The sequence below is a fragment of the Chelonoidis abingdonii genome, chromosome 2 (genome assembly GCF_003597395.2).
Source record: "Chelonoidis abingdonii isolate Lonesome George chromosome 2, CheloAbing_2.0, whole genome shotgun sequence".
Classification (NCBI taxonomy): Eukaryota; Metazoa; Chordata; order Testudines; family Testudinidae; genus Chelonoidis; species Chelonoidis abingdonii.
Window position 1 is genome coordinate 118,740,373 of NC_133770.1, and position 19,299 is coordinate 118,759,671.

Consider the following 19,299-nt stretch of genomic DNA (forward strand, 5'->3'; position numbering starts at 1 on the left):
AGCTCTAGAAAATTGCTGTAAAATTGTTCTGGACTATTGTAACTGTTTTAGTAACTGAAGTAAAAAATGTGAGAAAACTTGCCTGCACTGAAATGCTGTTCTATGCTGGTTGTACTCAAGTGTAATTTTTTTAATGGTGAGAAGATTTTTTTTTCTTTTTTTTTTTCTTTTTCTCCTCATTTTTGTTCCTACATTTTAGGCTGTCTTCAGAAGTTACTGGCCTGGGGGCTCTGTAACGTATCTCATCATGCCCTAGTACATTAGCCACCAGACAGGACTTTTCCAAAGCCCCATGAGACAATGATTTCTATGGACTAATCTACAGAGGAATTTCTGCCATTTCTAACTTTCTTATTATTCTGAGACATCAAAATAAATACTTCTTTTACTCTTTAAGCAACTGTGCTTCCTAACTCCTGTGTTGCTTTCATTACTGTTCCACTTGAACACTGTTGTGGCTCATACCATAGAGCAAATTTTGGGAGAGTTAATTTTTGTTGATGTTCATGCTTTGCCTAGTGTGTATAAAAGCATGGGCTATTAGTGTTCTAACTCACTGTATTCAATGATAGACTTGGCAGTAAATTAAATGAGACTTTTTATAAATAAATTTTTTTCCTGCTTTAAAACCACATGGTAGCTTTTTGCATACAACTTTTGTGTTGCTCTAAATGTGTTCTTTGGTAACCAGGTTGACAATTATCGCATTTAGAAATGGCTTCTCAAAATAATCCCATAGACAAATGGCTTGTTTTCATTAAGGATTAAAGGGTTAATATCATCACGTGTAAGGCCCCAGTGCTCCTTTGGTAGCAGCATAACAAGCTGCAGTTTTACACAGGCCACTAGACAATCCTGGTAGCTCATTTTTTAAAGCATTTACAAATATGATTACATGGGACCGAGTTCTGTCACAGATTATATTGGGTAGTGCTTTACTCTGCAAATAATTCCCTGTGGCTTTAATAGGGCTATATGTGGAGTAAATTAAAGGACTGGAGGTGGCAGCATTTGGGCCATAATAAGAAGCACTCCCCACCCCTAGTTCTCATTTAAGGCCAGGATTGATTTTTCGATCAGTCAGGGGAGAAAAGCAACCACAGCCAGGTACTGATTCTGGTATTGTGAACAGCCTTTGTTGGTTTCATGCCTCTATTGCTTACAACACTGCACATTGCTTTGGGGGCAGAGATGCCCAAACTTTATCCACCTGAGGGCTGCATTGGAAATGTGCCAGCAAACCAAGGGCCAGAGTCAATCAGAAATATGTAGTAAATCTTGTCTTTCATACAGAGACTGGGCCCATAGAAACTACTAATTGCATCATGCAAAGCTCCTTGACCCATCCAGTCTCCTATTTGAGTGCTGCAAGCTGACACCTGTCGCCTCCATGATGGGCTATTCCTTTATATAAAAGGTAGCCAATGCTCGCTATGATGACTCCTAATGTTGTGGGCTGCACGCTGGCCACCTTTCCTGTAGGCATTTGCAACCTTTTCATGCTTTGGTGACACTGTGGTTTTGCAGTGCGTGCAAGTAATATGAACCAGTATGTATCCAAATCAGATGATGAATCCCAACACCGCTAGCTCAGGCAAGTACTCTTACTGAATTTGGTTAAACAGTAAATGGTGCAAGGGCAGGCCCATAAGATGCATGTTTCTGCCTCAGTGCCTTGAAAAGGTGTCAAGGTGCTGCCTTCCTGGAGCTAGCCCCAGCTATCCTTTCAAACCTGTAGGCACATTTTGCTGTCCCTGATAAGATGTATGTTATGGTAAGACTTGTCGTAAATAATGTTATGCTTTAAATAAGGCGAGTTGAAGTTTCTTTACTAGAAATAACCTCTAAGTTCTTGTTCTTTCAAGTGCCACTGGACATTTCTCTTGACATCCAGCATGGTATAAGTACATAGCGCCAGTGCCAAATGCTGAGTGGGCGAGGACTGTCCATCATGGTACTACGAGGAATTTTCATTTATATGATAAACACTGCCCAAGCACCATAACAAATACAATTATAGGCTTCATACTGAATGGGGCAGGGGGAGAATGGAATGAGAAATGAAGCAGCCTAAGCAAGGGCAAAAAGGGGTTTATCACACATAGGCTTAAAACCAAAAGCAAGTTTGACAAAGTGGAACGCTACAGGGAGACTGTGCCAAAGGGCAGGAGCGCTCCACCGTGGGCTGTGCTAAACCAGTGGTGGGCCCTGTGGGGCGCATAGCTGGAGTGGCGACAGCCTGGGTTGGTGAAAAGCAGGGGACTGAGCATGACAGGTTTTTAAAAACAAGAGGAGACATTCTGGCTAGACATTAGTGATGCTGGCTGAGAAGGATGGGTTATATGGTCACACTTGTGCATGTGTAACGCAAAGTGAGCAGCAGCATGCAGCGTCCAGAGTGCTGGGACATGGGGGCGGGCAGAGGAACACTAACCAAAAGAGGCACTTGAGGCTTGATTTCAGCAGAGGCAATGGCAAGGCAGTGGCGTAAACGTGGGACTAGACAAATTGACCTATGGATGTTACCTAGACAGCATCAGTGTGTATGGTGCTTTGCCGAGAGAAGAAGACCTGAGCGCTGCCCCCAAGTTTACAATCTAGGCCAGATAACATGTGATGGGAGCAATGACATCATTCAAATGGTGGGGAGGAAGAGGAGCAGCAAACCACAAGGGATGATATGGGAGAAGGGGACCCCCCGCACACACACAGAGAAAGGCAAACTAGTCAGATGCAGCAATATAAAACCATGAACACAAGACACTTGCAAAAGATGCACTGCTCTCTGCTTTAATGAGATGAAAGCACTTTTATGCTAGGGAGGTGGTTGGTGAGGCATTTACACAGGAATAATTTACATTGCAACTATTTCAGTTTTTGTTTGTTTTTGTAAAACACTCTAGTCAGCACTAATATTGCAGCTTCAGTTTACCAAACGATTGTTGTTATAAGCTACAAAGAGTGTAAGTTAGGTCAGGCAGCAGTGTAGCTTCATGCACTCGCTAAAGCAAAAAGGGCAGCTATGCTGGGCCAAATAACCTCTTTCTGGTTTGCTAACATTCATAATGCTTTCATGTTCGCAAAGCATGTTAAATGTCCTAGGGACCAGCCCATATTGCACATGTGCTGTTGGCATCAGCTTCTGCACCCCATACTGTGACGTGTTAAAAGAAAGCCTTCACTGGGCAGTGCCCTGTGTGTTAATGCGTAGCTTTTACAGATCATTTTTCAGCACTGAATCGCAAAAGCTGTCAGTATCATCAGTCATGTTATGGCTGGGGAAAACTGAGGTTTTGAAAGGCACAATACTTAAGCACAGTGAAAGTAATCTAGGGCTTCTTTTTGGTAGCTTTGTTGCAAGTCAGCAAGCAAGGAGGAGCTTACTGGTCTCAGAATTGAGTTAGAAATACCTAATATGCCTGGAACTGCAAGGTTCAGATTTGGGCATGGACAGCACCAGCCTTTTATTTGTGGTGGGTAGGTTGATTCCCAGGGTCCTGTGTGTTTGGGTGTTTCAGTCAGCGCCCTTTATTTAAATTACGGAAGTGTTTTGTGTTAAAATTACCAACTCTTGCTCTGTAGACTGGCTTGTGACAGCTTCCCACAGCCTCCTCCTGCCTGTGAAAAGTTGAGAGAAACTCACCACGATGAGTCCTCCTGCTTCTGAAGATAGCACTCTGCCATTTTTTCACTCCCAAACATCTGAACATTTGTCTTGTTTGAAAACCTCCCTGTAGATGTTTTGAAAGGCACCTTTGGGTGCTAGGCACGCTACTCTAATTGACTTTCAATGGGACTTCCATCAGCATCTTTGAAATTACAAAGCAAGGATTACTCATTCAAGATACATACATGGCACGCCTGAAGTTTGAAATCCAGGCTAATTTAAAAACTAATGAACTGGAACTTGTATTAAAAGTTGAATAGAATGTTTTATTGCAGACGCAGTAACTTAAAATCGGCCACACTGATTTTTTTTAAGCCATCCTTCCTAAACCCCTCCCCTGTTAATCTGAGCTGGAAATTTCATTTAATTGTGAAAAATTTGACTCCAGCTGTAATTTAGAAATCTATTCCTTCATTATATTACTAGCACAATGCTATAATGAACAGCAGACTTCAGCTGAAAAATTTATTTAAAAAAAATCCACTGCCATATGTTTGAGAGGTCTATATTATCTATACAATCAATGATACAAATTAGTTAAACTTTGCCTTGAAGTAACTAGCTCCACAGTACAGTACCATTCTTACTTAACTTTCTTTAGGTATGGCTCTAACAACAATTCTTCCATCGGTTGAGTCTGAGGTAGGCTCGTCAGCAACTTTGGGATCTCTCTTCCCATCAGTGTAGACTACATACAAGACTTTCCTACACAATAACCATTTATAGACTGAAGCTAGAACTCTTCTGTAAATTGCTTTAATCCCCACTTATTTTCTTCCCACAATGACTTTCAGTAGCGTCTCTGTCAGTTCATCACTAATTTCATCCTTTGATGCCCACATTTCTTTCCCGCACCAATACGTAAGTGAGGTCCATTTTCATGAATGTGAAAAATGAATATAGAAGTGATTCATGGAAAATTAAATGCATGCAGATGCTGGGAAAGTTTCTCCACGCAGATCTACCAATGCATTTCAATCTTTTCCTGAGTAATAATCTTATTTGCCACTGTACTCCATTTATACCAACATCCTCACTGAGAAAATTGTATTTTTAACCTAAGTCCAAAGTTTCTAAAACAGAGCTGTTAATTGTAACATTGTAGGTTTTTGCACCCTGGAAAATGTATAAGACGTTATACAAGAATTCAATGTGGTAAAATAAACATTTCCCATTACTCCATAGCAGAGCTAGGCAAAATATTTCAGGCTAACTGTTTATTTGCTGAAAAATACAATATTGGGTTGACCAAAACTATTTGCTAATTCAACAACTATTTTTAGTAAAAAAAAAAAAAAAGGAGAAAAGTATCAAAAACAGTCAAGTCATTGTTTTGACACAATGTTTTTTAAAATTTAGTTAGAATTAAGTCACTATGTTTTCAATGATATTTCCAACGGAAATATTCCTTTATGATAAAAGGATTGGTGTCAACTGGGGAAAAAACCTGTTCAAGCCTGGAGAGCATTAATAGCAGTAGTAAACTACCAGGCTCTCATTAAAGCTGCTGTTTTAACTCAACCCTCAGTTCCTGAGAAGATGAACTTGCAGGCAAACTACACGGGAATGAGATGAGGCAGTGTCTGGCACATCCTGAGCAGAGGCTGGGTTCTCATTTTGACCATACCAAAAAAGTTGGACCTTTATTTTACTTTTCCCACTTTCCATGACTACATAACAAGACAGAAAATTATATGTATTATTCTAGAGAAGAGGCCTTTGTTAGTACAATAGAGTCTTAGATTGTAAGCTCTTTTGGAGTAGGGATGACTTTTCTTGTGTGCATTCATGAATATACATAGAGACAGTGCCAAGAACAATGGGCCCCAAATCCTGTACTGGGGCTGGAGGCATCGCCACAATCCAAATATTACTACTGATTACCCATATCATGCTTCCCCCTTTTTTAGTGTTATTCAGACATGGAATGGAGCTCACACATCTCTCTACACACAGCTGAAATAGTCTATTTCACTGCCCAAGTGAAACACATGATTTTGGTTAGACAGGGTTAGTTCCTGGAGCTCCTTCAAGTTCTAAACTTAAGTTGCGTCAGGAAAGCAATAGGCTCGAAACCCCTACACGGCCTCCCTTTGAATAATCATGACCTGGAACTGTACGACTTACAGTGTAGCAGCAAAGAGGTTACTCATAAAATGGTGCCTCTCTAAAGGTGCGAGTAAAGCAAACTCGTAAATTGTGCTGGTTGTCTTCCCAGATACTTTTCATTATTGCATCAGCTTTACAGCTTGGTAAGTTGGGAGAGTTATCTTCGCCCAAGAGCCCTCAAGGCCACTTCTGATACAAGGCTCTGCTGAAAAGGACGTTTGATTTCTATCTATGAGTGTGCCAGCAAGGCAAACATTCCAGTTACAGAGGACAGAGCCAGTGAGGTCACTGTTAGCATCACCACAATAGAAGCTTTCTGACTAAGCTATGAAGTACTGGACAACTTCTCTTGTCCTCTGATTTTCCTTGAGAATTTTGTCTTGTATGGCAATTGTTTCTATGAATGATGGATCTCCTAAGAGACTGTCCTTTCAAGAAAAAGACATACTGGCCTATTTTCATTTCTAAATGGAAAATCAATAGGAATCAATGCTGTCAAATACAGCAGCAATTTCAGTCTGTCACTATGCATGATGGCATTGATTGGCTCATTATCTGTTACTTAAAGAGGAGGAAATTCATACAACATTAAGAAACAAAGAGGGATTAGTTAGAACATTCCTTTGGCTGACCAGACAGGCTTGCCAAGCATTCATAATACCCAAAAGATGATAATTAGTTTAGTTAATATCCTTGGTCTAAGTGCACTAATCTTCTAGATCTGATCGCTAACAAGGATGGGAAAGTGGGTTTATTCTAAAAGAACAATTTACAAGATTGCATTAAGATACAGTATTCCGATTCCAAAGGTAAATACTGACTCTCTAGCTTCCCCCAATTAAACAGTCATGAAGATGAGAGAGACTTTGCCAGCTGTACTGTTTTTTAATGTTCATTTCCCTTCCCAATTCCTCACACATACAGTAAAAAGAAATATTCTTCAAACATGCACAAAAAGAAAACTGAAGCCCACAAAATTATAAAGTTAGACATGCAAAATAATTTCAGTTATAAAAATGAAGTGTACATTCATGTCTCTTTATACACTCTGTCCTTAGAATCAGCCATGTCTGTTCCACTTTCTCTGATCAGAATGTTAAGACCAATGACAAATCTGGCCCTTAATCAAATCAGTCCTTGGAAACATACTAGATCCCACTGAGGGAACTAAAGAGGACATACAAAAGTTTCTGGTTGTCTAAACACAAGACAACCAGAAACTGGTGTGCTGGCTTCAACCTACTTCTGGTAAGTATCAACATATTAGAAATATGCAGTGTTGTACCCATGTCAGTCCCAGGATATTACAGAGAGGAAGTAATATCTTTTATTGGAACAATATCTGTTAGTGAGAGAGACAAGCTTTTGAGCTACACAGAGCTCTTCAGGTCTGGAAAACTTAGGGAAAGTCTACACTACAAAATGACAGCAAGTCAACCTAAATTATGTTGAAGTACAGCCACTGCAGTAATTAAATCACTTTTGCATGTGTTGGTGGTGCACGTCCTCACCAGGAGCCCTTGCACCAATTTAACTGTCACTGTGGGACCTTGTGGCACAGCTTCTGGAAGGCAGTAACAGTCAATGTAAGCAATGCAATGACTACACTGACACTGCATCAACCTAACTACATTAGCCTAAACTCCATGCCTCTCGTGGAGGTGCAGTTATTGATGCCATATCTACACTTACCAGGGATCGATACTGCTGTGATCGATGCAGCAGGGATTGATTTAGTGGGTCTAGTGCAGACCCACTAAATCGACCACAGAGCACTCCCTATCAACTCTGGTTCTCCACAAGATGATGATTAAGTCGACAGGAGAGTGTCTTTCGTTGATGCAGCACAGTGCACGCTGCAGTAAGTTGACCTAAGCTACGTCATCTTCAGCTACATTATTAATGTAGCTGGAGTAGCGTAACTTTGGTTGACTTACCGTAGTACTGTAGAAAAGGCCTAAATTGATGTAGTGGGAGAGTTACATCAGTGGGAGCTACATTTTAGTGCAGTAAACACTTAGAGTTAGGCCAGCACAAAATAGCTTATGTCAACCTAACTGTAGTGCAGACCAGGCCTTAATCAGAGTACCACAGTTAAATATAAGGTGGAATAGATTGTTGAGCATAAATAGTTAACCTTTCAATGGTCCCTTGAAATCCTTGTTAACTATTTATGCTCAATCTGTTCCACCTTATATTTAACTGATACTGATTAAGTTTTCCAGATCTGAAGAAGAGCTCCTTGTAAGCTCAAAAGTTTATGTCTCTCACCAAAGAGAAGTTGGTTCAATTAAAGATATTATCTCACCCACCTTGTCTCTCTAATATCAGAATTAAGAGGCTGTGCAGCTCTCCTTGGTGGACTAGTGGGGAGGTTGGGGGAAAGAGTATGCAGTGGGAAAACTGTACATCAGAAACTTCCCAGAATTTATGGAAAATGAAGGAAACTGTATTTTACAGAAAATAGCAAGATTGCCAGTCATTAAACAATCATTCCCATTACCTCCATCTTTCTGAGCAGGAACTTTCATTCCTAAACAAGAGGGGAGCTACTCTCACTATTTCACTCATTGCAGTATGATACGCATCCAGTAATACTGAAATTCAAAGTAGTAATATACTGCCATGTTTATTCTTTGCCAGTTAAATCAGTAACTTGCCACGCTGGTCAAGATTTGTTCTTCTAGTTTTTGAATGTTTCTATTTATAAGTTAGTGACACTTGGAAACCATTTTTGCCAAATTTCTGGATATTACCAATGACAGATCATTAGTTGCAAAGTTATACTTGAAATTTTTTTAGAAGTATCGGTTGTGCTTGTTTTTTGTACTTATTACAAAATTGAGCAAAAAATATCAAGCATGCAGGCCAGTATATGTGGTCAGAACACAGTGATCTATTGTTCTGTTAAGCACTGTATGAATTTTACTTTTCACAACTTTGTTATAAACACATGGCTGGAATATGTAAAGTAGGAGAAGTAAAGTAGAGTCAAGAGAATCTGGTAACAGTTCTCACACAGAATGTTCACTGTGACAGTTGCTACAAAAGTGACATCTACCGTTAGTGAGCAATAATATTTTTTCCCTTAATAAAACACTATGATGATCAGTAGATATAACCTGTACCCAGACTGACTTGAATTAATTTTGTGGTAAGATTATTCTATTCCTTTTTTTCTTCCTCTCAAAACCAACCTTGTAATATATTTCAAAACATAAACCTTTTCCAAAACCTGAGGTAAAAAAAAAATAAACTGTCTTTCCACAACTCTACTTCTTGGGACCGAACTGAAAAATCCATACAGATTTTCAGAAGTTCCTGCTACCTCAGTAAATCTGAGGGCTTTGGGGGCTTGCAAAGCTCAAAGAGCATATGATTTTTTAAAAAATAGAATCTGGCTCTAATTTAGCCAGTACATACTGAATCTCAGTACATTTTTTGCTCCCCTTTTGTGTTACCTCAATTTTGTCCTGTTCACTGGTTCTTAACTTTAAAATGTTATTTACCCATTTGCACTCTTGAGAGAAAAAACAGAATTCCAAGGCTCCCTTGAAAGCTTCCAATATTTACAACTAAAATAAATGAGGTTTATTTTGAAGTTATTCTTCCAATGCCACCTAGGTTTCCAGTGCAGTGCTCGAAGTTGCATACCCATTTCATCCCTCTGCTCAAGTTTTCACACATGTTCCAGTCTGTAACTGCATTAACAAAAACAGATTTGAGTCCAACACAATCTTCTGCAACATGCATGCCCAGTGTAGCATGGCAGGAGATCAGAGTATTACCACTTCTCCACAATCTGTTGCTCAATGTTTCTGGATTCTTAGGTCTTTTACATATGAAAGAGTAAAACATTGGATGACCAACACGCTACATTTTACTAGTAACTTCTAAAACGTAGTGGATAAAGCTGAGTTTCCTATCTGAAAGGACACTATACACTGGCTGGTATGAACTACAGCACAGGACAACTCAAAGCACTGACTTAGTATGTGTCACACTTCCAGAAGTCTATGTTGACTATAAAATTACTTGCTTATTAAAATAATTTTAGTAGGAAATTATAATAATTTTAATAGGAAAGTTATATTCAAACTTGTAAAACATTTACAATGTATAATCTTTACACAAAATACTCCATTTCAGACCTACAGAGATACAGACATTTTTTACAGTTAACCTCAATAGTATCTGCAAGATCCTTCTTAAAAATAAATATTTTAACAAAAAAGTCTTCTGATAAAAAGTAATACCACAGATCAACAGAATACTGAGTATGCCACTGAAATGCTACAACAAAGCCCCTTTCACTCTCCAATCTTGAGACAGCAAATCCTGCAATTCTCCTTCATCTTCACTACCAATATCCTCATCCTCTTTCTCCTGGGTTGCTCTTAATCTCATGGCTTCCTTAAATTTATCTTTCATTACATCCTGGCGGTTACGCAGCAGCTCAACACGGCGGTAACATTCACTGTAGAAAGGTAAAAAGAGTTAGTTAACATTTATGGACTTTGCCAATTAAAAAAGAAAACTGATTTTCCCACAATACTGGGAATGCGTCTCCTTCTGTCAAAAAACCTGAAAGACAAACAAACATTAAAATTCAAATAAGTCTTTCACAATAGACCCATATGATTATTTAACATTTTGCTGTAGTCCTGTGGAAGCAGAATGAAAAAGTGGAGTCCCTTGGTCATAGCTTCTCTTACAAAGATGTCAAAAACAACAACAGATCAAATCACAATCCTGTGACAATTTGATTAAAAAAATATCAAAAATATGAAACCACTTGGTCAAATTCTGTAGAGAAGGAAAGCTCAAACCAGTCTTTTCAATTTTTGTCTAAGATGTTATTTCACCTGAGGTAGAAAGGAGAGAACATGGATTTTTATTGCTATCCGTTATGACACACAGAAGTAGTACATTTAAATGGAAGCCTGACAAGTGTTGTAGCCCTGGCACTTTACCATCTTAAAAGAACTTGTGGTTGGCCATCAGATTTTGCATTTGCTTTAAAGTGCAGTTTGACTCTGAAAAATAACTATGTAAAAATGATAACTCTTACTAGTGAACAGGATCTGTTCCTTGCAAATACCAAATTCTGCTTACTTGATTTCAATAAGTTTTTTACTTCTTGTCATTCCTATTAGCCCTGTAGATTCAATACACAGAAAAGAGCTTAAAACTGGATCCTAATCATGGAATCGGCCATTGAACACCATAATGTCATGTTTAGAGAGTTACTGGCAGAGTATAACTGCACTTTGTGATACTTCATTTGATCTAGAATACCATCAGTTTTAAAGGGCAGTTGACCTTCCACTCCACAAACTGTATTTCACCAGCTTTACCAGGTTAGTTTGGATTGATGCTGAGGAGTGAACCACAATGGCCATTTCTCAACAATCAGTTGTATTACCAATTTTGAAAGCCCACTGGAACGCACACTCCAAGACAGGCTTCTGGAACTGAACACAAAACGTCTAAGATGCTTCACAGGAGGCACTCCCACCCAGCACTGAAGATGTACTCCATTTAAAGAGTTGCTCTAGAAAATACGACAGCTTCCAAAAAGCTTCACTGGCTATTAGAACATTACCTGCATTCAAATATGCTATTCTAAATATAACATGAAGCTAAAAGTCTGGCCACATGGACTTCTACTTCAGATAAAATAAATTATCAATAGCAATAACCTTCGCAGCTACCTACAAATTCCTCAGTTTGGTCCCATGTAATCACGAGATTTTAAACTGTGATGGTACAAGGGACTGTTTAAACACCTTCAGGCTCTTAGTCAAAGCTCTCTCCAGAATTACAAGATCACTGTTGAAGCAACTTGATTTTGAGATTATCATTAATACCATCTAAGTAGCTTCTAACTCTGCCACACTGGTTAACTATTGCTTCAGTGTGAACATCTCCTTTTCACTGAAAGATGGTTGCTAGTTTTTAACAAACAAAATCAAACACACATCTTTTTCCTTTGCTTTCAATCAATAGCTTTGTCGTGAATTGTACATGTAACGCAAAACAACTGTATTCATTGATCTTGCTGAAGCTTAGACTAATGTGTGTCCACCTGTTTCAATGGAACATTGCAGCTAGTGAGGATTCACATGATAAGGTACATCATTCAGCAAACATTTTCAAATAATTGTCATGAGAACCAAGGGCCCAGGTAGTCACCAAGAATTAAGACATGAAAATGATGTTCGTAATTTTTTGTTCAGTCTACTAAAAGCTGCTTAAGAGTACGGTTATCAAATATAGTCAGTTCACTGGAGTTCTACATGATGCAGTAGCCACAGATGGAGCGTAGGAAAAAATGAACCTTGTTCCTATAGTTTATTGGGCATGCCTCTGCCCTTACCTACTGTTTTCAGAGCTCCCAGTGCAGTCTGTCTTAGTAAACACCATATAGTGCTGCTGCCCAAATGAATCATTGTATTAAAAATTTCATTGTCAGGAAGACTGTTATTTAAATTCAAACTCTTTGATCAGTGAATATTTAAAAGCATTGCCATGGCAGTTCACAAATGAAACTTCATGCATTCAGAGTCTTATCACATATATACCCATTTTCGGGNCGGGGGGAGGAGCAGAAAGCAAAGTTTGATAAAGACTCATCTACTTACATCTGCTCATCAATTTCTCCAATCTGACGATCCAAACGTCCCTCCTCATCCTCTTCTGCCACTATTGCTTCTGAAATCTAAACCAGAAAAGCTGTGCATAAGTTTAGCCCCATTTGATTTTTTCCAGTAAAAGAGCATACTGGAAACTAAAAGCAAGAGATTAAAGTATGCTGTAACAAAGTCACAATCCTATGTAGACCTTTCCTCCTCTAAGAGATATGTTAACGGGATATACAGGCAAAGTCTGTGTGACTTGGGCTAAAGTTCAGTGAAAAGGACAGAATGAAATGCCTAAACAGTCTAGCTCCTTCTCCTTTTGAATTTAGTTCAATATTAAAAATTGTTTTGAAACAGAATATAAAGCCAAATACATCCATCAAAAGGCTTACGATGCAACAAACCACATACACCAACATTTGGTGTGTACCAATTACGTACAGTAAGCCTGTTAGAAGTATTAACTATACCCACTTGATTCCAATGTATTTCTAACCTGTTATTTTTTTCAGCATATACTTTCTCAAATCTGAATGTCTGGGAGAGGCTATGCAACCAATGGTCCACGCATAACTGAGAAGATTCCTTCCTATGCTGAAGAATTGCTTAAATGGTTAATGTTAACAAAATGTATCCACTATTAGTTTTTGTATGAAAGTTTACTGTATAGTACTGCTTTAACAAGTAACGATAAATTGTTCTGTACTAGTTTCTTACCAGTTATCTATGATCAATTATTTTCAATTCAAGAATTTAAAAACATTAAAAAGGCAGCAAGTGAGAATACCAAGTATCTACCACAATGTTCTGTACAGTGCACATCAGGGCAGTGTAAAATCTGACTCTGATACAAGGTTTCATGCAACCTTAAGTAATAGGAAATTAGGATACAGAAAAAACTGGGGCCAATCAGGATGTGTTCTGTGTAAATTCCTCTAAAATATTCCCAATTTTAGGGGTGTTTTTTGTCAAGTTTAAATTCACCACAAACACTCTTGTAGCTTTTACAGGGGTTAAGATGTTTAGAGAGACGTGTAATTTTCAGTTTTAAAATTAAATGTTTCTATAGGCAACTTTTCTGAACCAGCCGCTAGGAATATGGTCCATTGCCTGCAGATGGGAAACTGTCAAGGTGTGCCTGCTATCTCACTTAAATCCAGCCTAGCGTATTTAATTAGATATGTTTGTCATCAAACGCTCATTCCACTTAACTTTTCCTTGAGTGTAAAATGCAGGGACCTTTCACTCAGCTGTAAAGTGTGTTTAACTGCACATTGCATTGTGACAAGCAGTCAACAAATACAGTAAGTCACTCACTCTGCCAAGCTGCATGAAATGGCTGTTTTTCCAATTATGTATCGTATTTAGAAGCAATAAAGATAGATTCCATCACTTACCGTGTTGACTTGTCGCATCGCCTTCTGAAATTCGTCCCATTCTTTGTCCAGCTGATCCTTCGGAGCATCAACCTTTCGCACCTAGTGAATGTGAAAAACCAAACTTCTTTAGCAACTGCCTAATGTTCTCACTGGCATTCCAAAACCAATAGGAGAAACAGAACTTATATTCTGATATTTACTAAGAAAGTTTTGACAGCAAGTAAATGCTTTGGCTCAAATCATGCCAATAAACAGTCACCTTTCATGATTTTGGAGAAAAAAATCTGATTCTAGACCTAAATGGAAAACAACTGCCTGTACAAAATGTATGATTACAATATTGAGGGAAAGCAGCTAACCACAAATGGATGGCACAAGATATTTGGGATGCTGAAAGCAACCTGGCCTATCTGGTAATATGATAGCCTCTATTTCTGACTGTTTTCAATGTCCAGTTACCACTGCATGGAATTATAGTTTGTGAATCCCCGTCTGTCCAATAGCATACAGCAGCACAACCCAGTCTTAGTGGTTCTTGAGATATCTGCCTTTAAAATCACAATTTTGATTACCATCTTGACTGTTGCCCCTATACTTCAATTTAGGGGCTAGCATAAGAACTGTTAGAGCAATCTGCCACTAATACCGCTAATCCAATCTTTCCAATGATACCGAACATTAATTACTGACTCTAGAAATGGTGGGAATATTGTCTGCAAAAATAATGCTGGAACTGAAGTGGGATGAAGAAACAGGATCTGCCTGCATTTGGGAGAAAAGGTGTGTAGTGTCTGCTGGGACATTAGCTCTTCCTACACAAGGGAGTGCACAGGCTTGGGGTCCACACGGAGGGCACGAGGAATGTAGGTGATCACAGTCTTGTAGCACAGCATCCTAGCAAATGAACCAAATAATCAAAAATGGTAACAAACGCCCAAAACTCACAATTAGTTCTCTCACCAGAGGTTGTGACATGAATCATATGCTTGATGACTAATAATGTCTGGGTCACCATTCTTTACTCTACACTACTTTGGGATGAGTAATGGAGTTAAGAGGAACTAAACAGTTTGAATAAAATAACTTGTGGAGCTTCCTCTCTACTTTAGCTTTCTTTTCCTTTTATCCATTCCTGTCTTTTGCCAATACGGCAATCCTTATAATGTAAAATGACCAGTCATTTACATGCTTTGTTCTTGATTGATTAGACAATATGCAACAGTATAAAATAAGTCATAGTATTAACTGAAGAGTCTGAAAGCAAACTACATGTTGGGAGATATAATACTTCCATCATTCCATATTTCTGTTTTGTGGTTATTCCTATCATGGATAGATGTATTGTTGTTATGTATTGTTGTTTTACCTTTTGTAAGTCATGATTATTTGTATTTCTTATAAAAAACAAACACTAATACGACAGAATGATTTTTCCTTGAAGTGTGTATCTGATGAAACATTTAAATGCATTGATAACCCCTGATATTAATACTAGATTTCAAAGAGCTGTGTTTTTAAACACACAAAACCAGAGAAAATTGCAGAAAACAGGCAGCATCTCTGAACATTTTGTCTGCGATTCCTGCCTAGAACCACTGTAACAGAGTCTGAGATTACAGCGCCACCAACGTGGTGGTACTCCTCCTCTCCATATGAGCTAAACTGGAAGGAGTTGATTAGCAAGAGCTTTGTGCCACTGGCAGTGAACAAATAAAGCAACAGTTCCTTTCAATGCCTACATGCTTGTGAATTGCATTAAGAACCTGGGTCAAAGAGAGACCACTAACTGGCACTGCCTATGCATTGGCAGACTGTCCCTGGCTCACAGCATCCATCACCTGCAGGACTCTCTCCCCTCTTTCACTTGCACATCACTCGAATCACAGCTCTAGACACCACTATCAATAGCCCAAAGCCCTAGCACCTCATCTACACCAGCAACACAAAGAATTCATTTTAAAATGAATGGTTATTTTAAGTTTCCCCCAAGCACAGATCAAACTTGTAAGCACTCTACAGATTATACTATGTACGTTATTCTGGTGCAGACAACATGAAGCTCCTAATCATTTTCCAGCTCCTGCAGGGCTCATGTAGAGTAGCAGGAATATATCATTGATACTAGTGCTACGGCAGGTAACAGCATACATGTAAGTTTGAGATATCAGTGTTTGGACCTAGTCTCAAGGCTAACATCTCAGGTGCCAAGCATGGTGACAGCAGTTCTAGCAGCAAGTTCTCTAATTACTTTTCTGCAGTAGAGCAATTCATCACTTACAAAAAATACATTACCTTTCTCAACTATATTCTTCAAAATTAAGTATCCTCATTTCTCGGTGTGTGAAGAAAGCTATTACGCACGCCACATGCAAGCATACCTAGAGGCATGGCCAATGCTGAAAGCATCCCACCAGAGAGAATAAAAGGCTGGTAAAGATCAGAGTGGGATTGTGGAGGGATACAAAAAATTAAACAAGAGGCTGCTTTCTAGCAGCATTCATTATTGCTGTGTTATATTAATAGTTCTTCTGCACATACAAGCATGTAATAAGGAGACATTAGAAACATCTATGGCATCATCTCACACTAAGACAGACGGTGGCTGCAAGTATTTGCTTTATAAACCATGTTGTAAAATCATCAACACACCAAGAGTGTTCATAATTCTCAGGCATGCTCAATACAGAGACATGTTCAAAGAAAAACAATTTCCCAGAAAATTTCCAGCCCATCTCATGGTTTGCCAATTTGACAAAGAAATATGAGTGTGCGCAGATGAGTACAGCTGTCAAATTTGCAGTCAATTTTATGCACAAATGTAAAAATTGATTGTTTTTGGAAGACATGCAAAAGAAAGTTATGCTATTTTCATGAGTGAATACAAAATAAGGGCATCACTTGGTATATAAGATGTTGCAAATTTGGACCAGAACAAGAATTCAACTTTTTATGGCAATTTTGGCCCCAAACCTCTCATGACCCCTCTGTCTCAGCCAAAAAAATGTTTTGTACTAGGGCAGCAAAAAGAAAGGGTGAGAACTAGCTTCCTGTTCGAGTGGGCTAGTATTGTACATCACACAGCAATCTACTTAGATCTTCACTCCTAACATCCAGCAGACATGTTAACCTCAATAAAACTCCCTTTAAACCATGAGAAAGCTGTATTGCAAATAACTGCCAAGAATAAACTCAGTCTGAAAGGATGCTCAAACCCCACTGTTAGCAATCGTCCCTTCCATGTCCTTAAATTAATATACATTGAATCATAGAATTGTAGGACTGGAAGGGACCTCGAGAGGTCCTCTAGCCCAGTTCAGGACTAAGTATTATCTAGACCATCCCTGACAGGTGTTTGTCTAACCTGCTCTGAAAAATCTCCAATGATGGAGACTCCACAACCTCCTTAGGCAATTTATTCCAGTGCTTAACCACCCTGACAGTTTGGAAGTTTTTCCTAATGTCCAAACTAAACTTCCCTTGCTGCAATTTAAGCCCACTGCATTTCTTGTCCTATCCTCAGAGGTTAACAATTCTTCTCCCACTTCCTTGTAATAACCTTTTATGTACTTGAAAACTGTTATGTCCCCTCCAGTCTTCTCTTTTCCAGACTAAACAAACCCATTTTTTTTTTCAATCTTCCCTCATAGGTCATGTTTTCTGGACCTTTAATCACTGTTGTTGCTCTTGTCTGAACTTTCCCCAAATTTGGCCACGTCTTTCCTGAAATGTGGTGCCCAAAATTGGACACAATACTCCAGCTGAGGCCTAGTCAAAAGATGGAGTAGAGCCAAAGAATTACTCCTCATGTCTTGCTTATAACACTCCTGCTAATACATCCCAGAATGATGTTGGCTCCCCCCTCCCCGCAACAGTGTTACACTGTTCCCTCCTATTTAACTTGTAATCCATGATGAACCCCAGATCCCTTTCTGTAATACTCCTTCCTAGCCAGCCAGTTCCCATTTTGTATGTGTGCAACTGATTGTTTCTTCCTAAGTGGAGTATTCTGCATTTGTCCTTATTGAATTTCATCCTATTTACTTCAGACAATTACTCCAGTTTGTCCAGATCTCCTTGCATCCTCTAAAGCAGTGGTTCTCATCCAGGGGTCTGGGGCCCCTTGGGGGCCACAAGCAGGTTTCAGGGGGTCTGCAATGCAGGGCTGGCGATAGACTCTCTGGAGCCCAGGGCAGAAAGCTGAAGCCCCACCACGTGGGACTGCAGCTCAGGGCCTCAAGCCCACCATCCAGGGCGGTAGCCAAAGCCTGAGCAACTTAGTTTCACGCTGCCCTCTGCGGAATGGGACCCCAAGAAATTTCCCTCCTTGCTACTCCCCTAATGCCGACCCTGGACTTTATATGCAAAAAACCAGTTGTTATGGCACCAGTAGGCTGTGGAGGTTTTTATAGCATGTTGGGGGGGGGGCTCAGAAAAAAAAGGTGAAAACCCCTGCCCAAAGCACTTGCAACCTCTCAGCTGGTACATCCACAAACTTTTATAATTGTACTCTCTCTGCCGTTTATCTAACTCATTGATTGAAGATATTGAACAGAACGCGACCCAGAACTGTGGAGCCCTCCCTCGATATCCCCTTCCAACTTGACCATGAACCGCTGATAACTACTCTCTGGGAACAGTTTTCCAACAAGTTATGCACCCACCTTATAGTAGTTCCATTTAGGTTGTAGTTATCTAGTTTGTTTTTGAGAAAGTCATGCGAGACAGTATAAAAAGGCTTACTAGAGTCAAGATATACCACATCTATCGCTTCTCCCTTATCTAAAAGGCTTGTTACCCTCTCAAAGAAAGTTATTAGGTTGATTTGGCACCATTTGTTCTTGACAAATCAATGCTGACTGTTACTCATCACCTTATTATCTTGTAGGTGTTTGCAAACTGATTGCTTAATTATTTGCTCCATTATCTTTCCCAGTACTGAAGTTAAGCTGACTGGTCTGAAATTCCCCAGGTTGTCCTTATTTTCCTTTTTATAGATTGGCACTATTTGCCCTTTTCCAGTCCTCTGGAATCTCTCCTATCTTCCATGGCTACTTGAAGATAATCACTAATGGCTCAGATATCTCCTCAGTCAGCTCCTTGAATATTCTAGGAGATATTTCATCAAACTCTGGTGACTTGAAGACATCTAACTTGTCTAAATAATTTTTAACTTGTTCTTTCCCTATTCTAGCCTCTGACCCCACCTCATTTTCACTGGCATTCACTATATTAGATGTCCAATCGCTATTAACCTCTTTGGTGAAAACTGAAAAAAAAATTCATTTAGCACTTCTGCCATTTCCACATTTTCTGTTATTGTTTCCTCCCCTCCCCCCCATTGAGTAATGGGCCTACCCTGTCCTTTGTCTTCCTCTTGCTTCTAATACTTTCACATACATCAACACAAAACCATTTAATTAGTCACCCTCACTTATTTTGGACTGAAGGATTCACCCACTACTCTGAGTATTACTAAGGGCTTGGCTACACTTGCAAGTTACAG

General features: G+C 39.3%; 2 protein-coding genes across 3 annotated transcripts in view; one reads left to right on the plus strand and one right to left on the minus strand.

Annotated features, from left to right (window-relative positions):
- LOC116816393 (poly(rC)-binding protein 3-like) overlaps positions 1 to 13,179 on the plus strand; it is a 754,639-nt gene extending 741,460 nt beyond the window's left edge. Inside the window, exon 15 of one of the 2 annotated variants that reach the window (XM_032765583.2) lies at positions 12,930 to 13,179. In XM_032765583.2, coding sequence (XP_032621474.1) covers positions 12,930 to 12,990 — 61 coding nt within the window. In that variant the 3' untranslated portion in view covers positions 12,991 to 13,179. Of the gene's footprint in view, positions 1 to 199; positions 1,024 to 12,929 lie in introns of those variants that run through there. The other variant, XM_032765584.2, reaches the window with a different exon arrangement.
- Positions 6,639 to 19,299, minus strand: part of ZNF830 (zinc finger protein 830) — a 31,290-nt gene continuing 18,629 nt past the window's right edge. Inside the window, exons 8-10 of the mRNA XM_032765586.2 lie at positions 13,815 to 13,895; positions 12,421 to 12,497; positions 6,639 to 10,253 (exon numbers count right to left, since the gene is read on the minus strand). Of these exons, the coding sequence (XP_032621477.1) occupies positions 10,070 to 10,253; positions 12,421 to 12,497; positions 13,815 to 13,895 (342 nt within the window). The 3' untranslated portion in view covers positions 6,639 to 10,069. The remainder of the gene's footprint in view (positions 10,254 to 12,420; positions 12,498 to 13,814; positions 13,896 to 19,299) is intronic.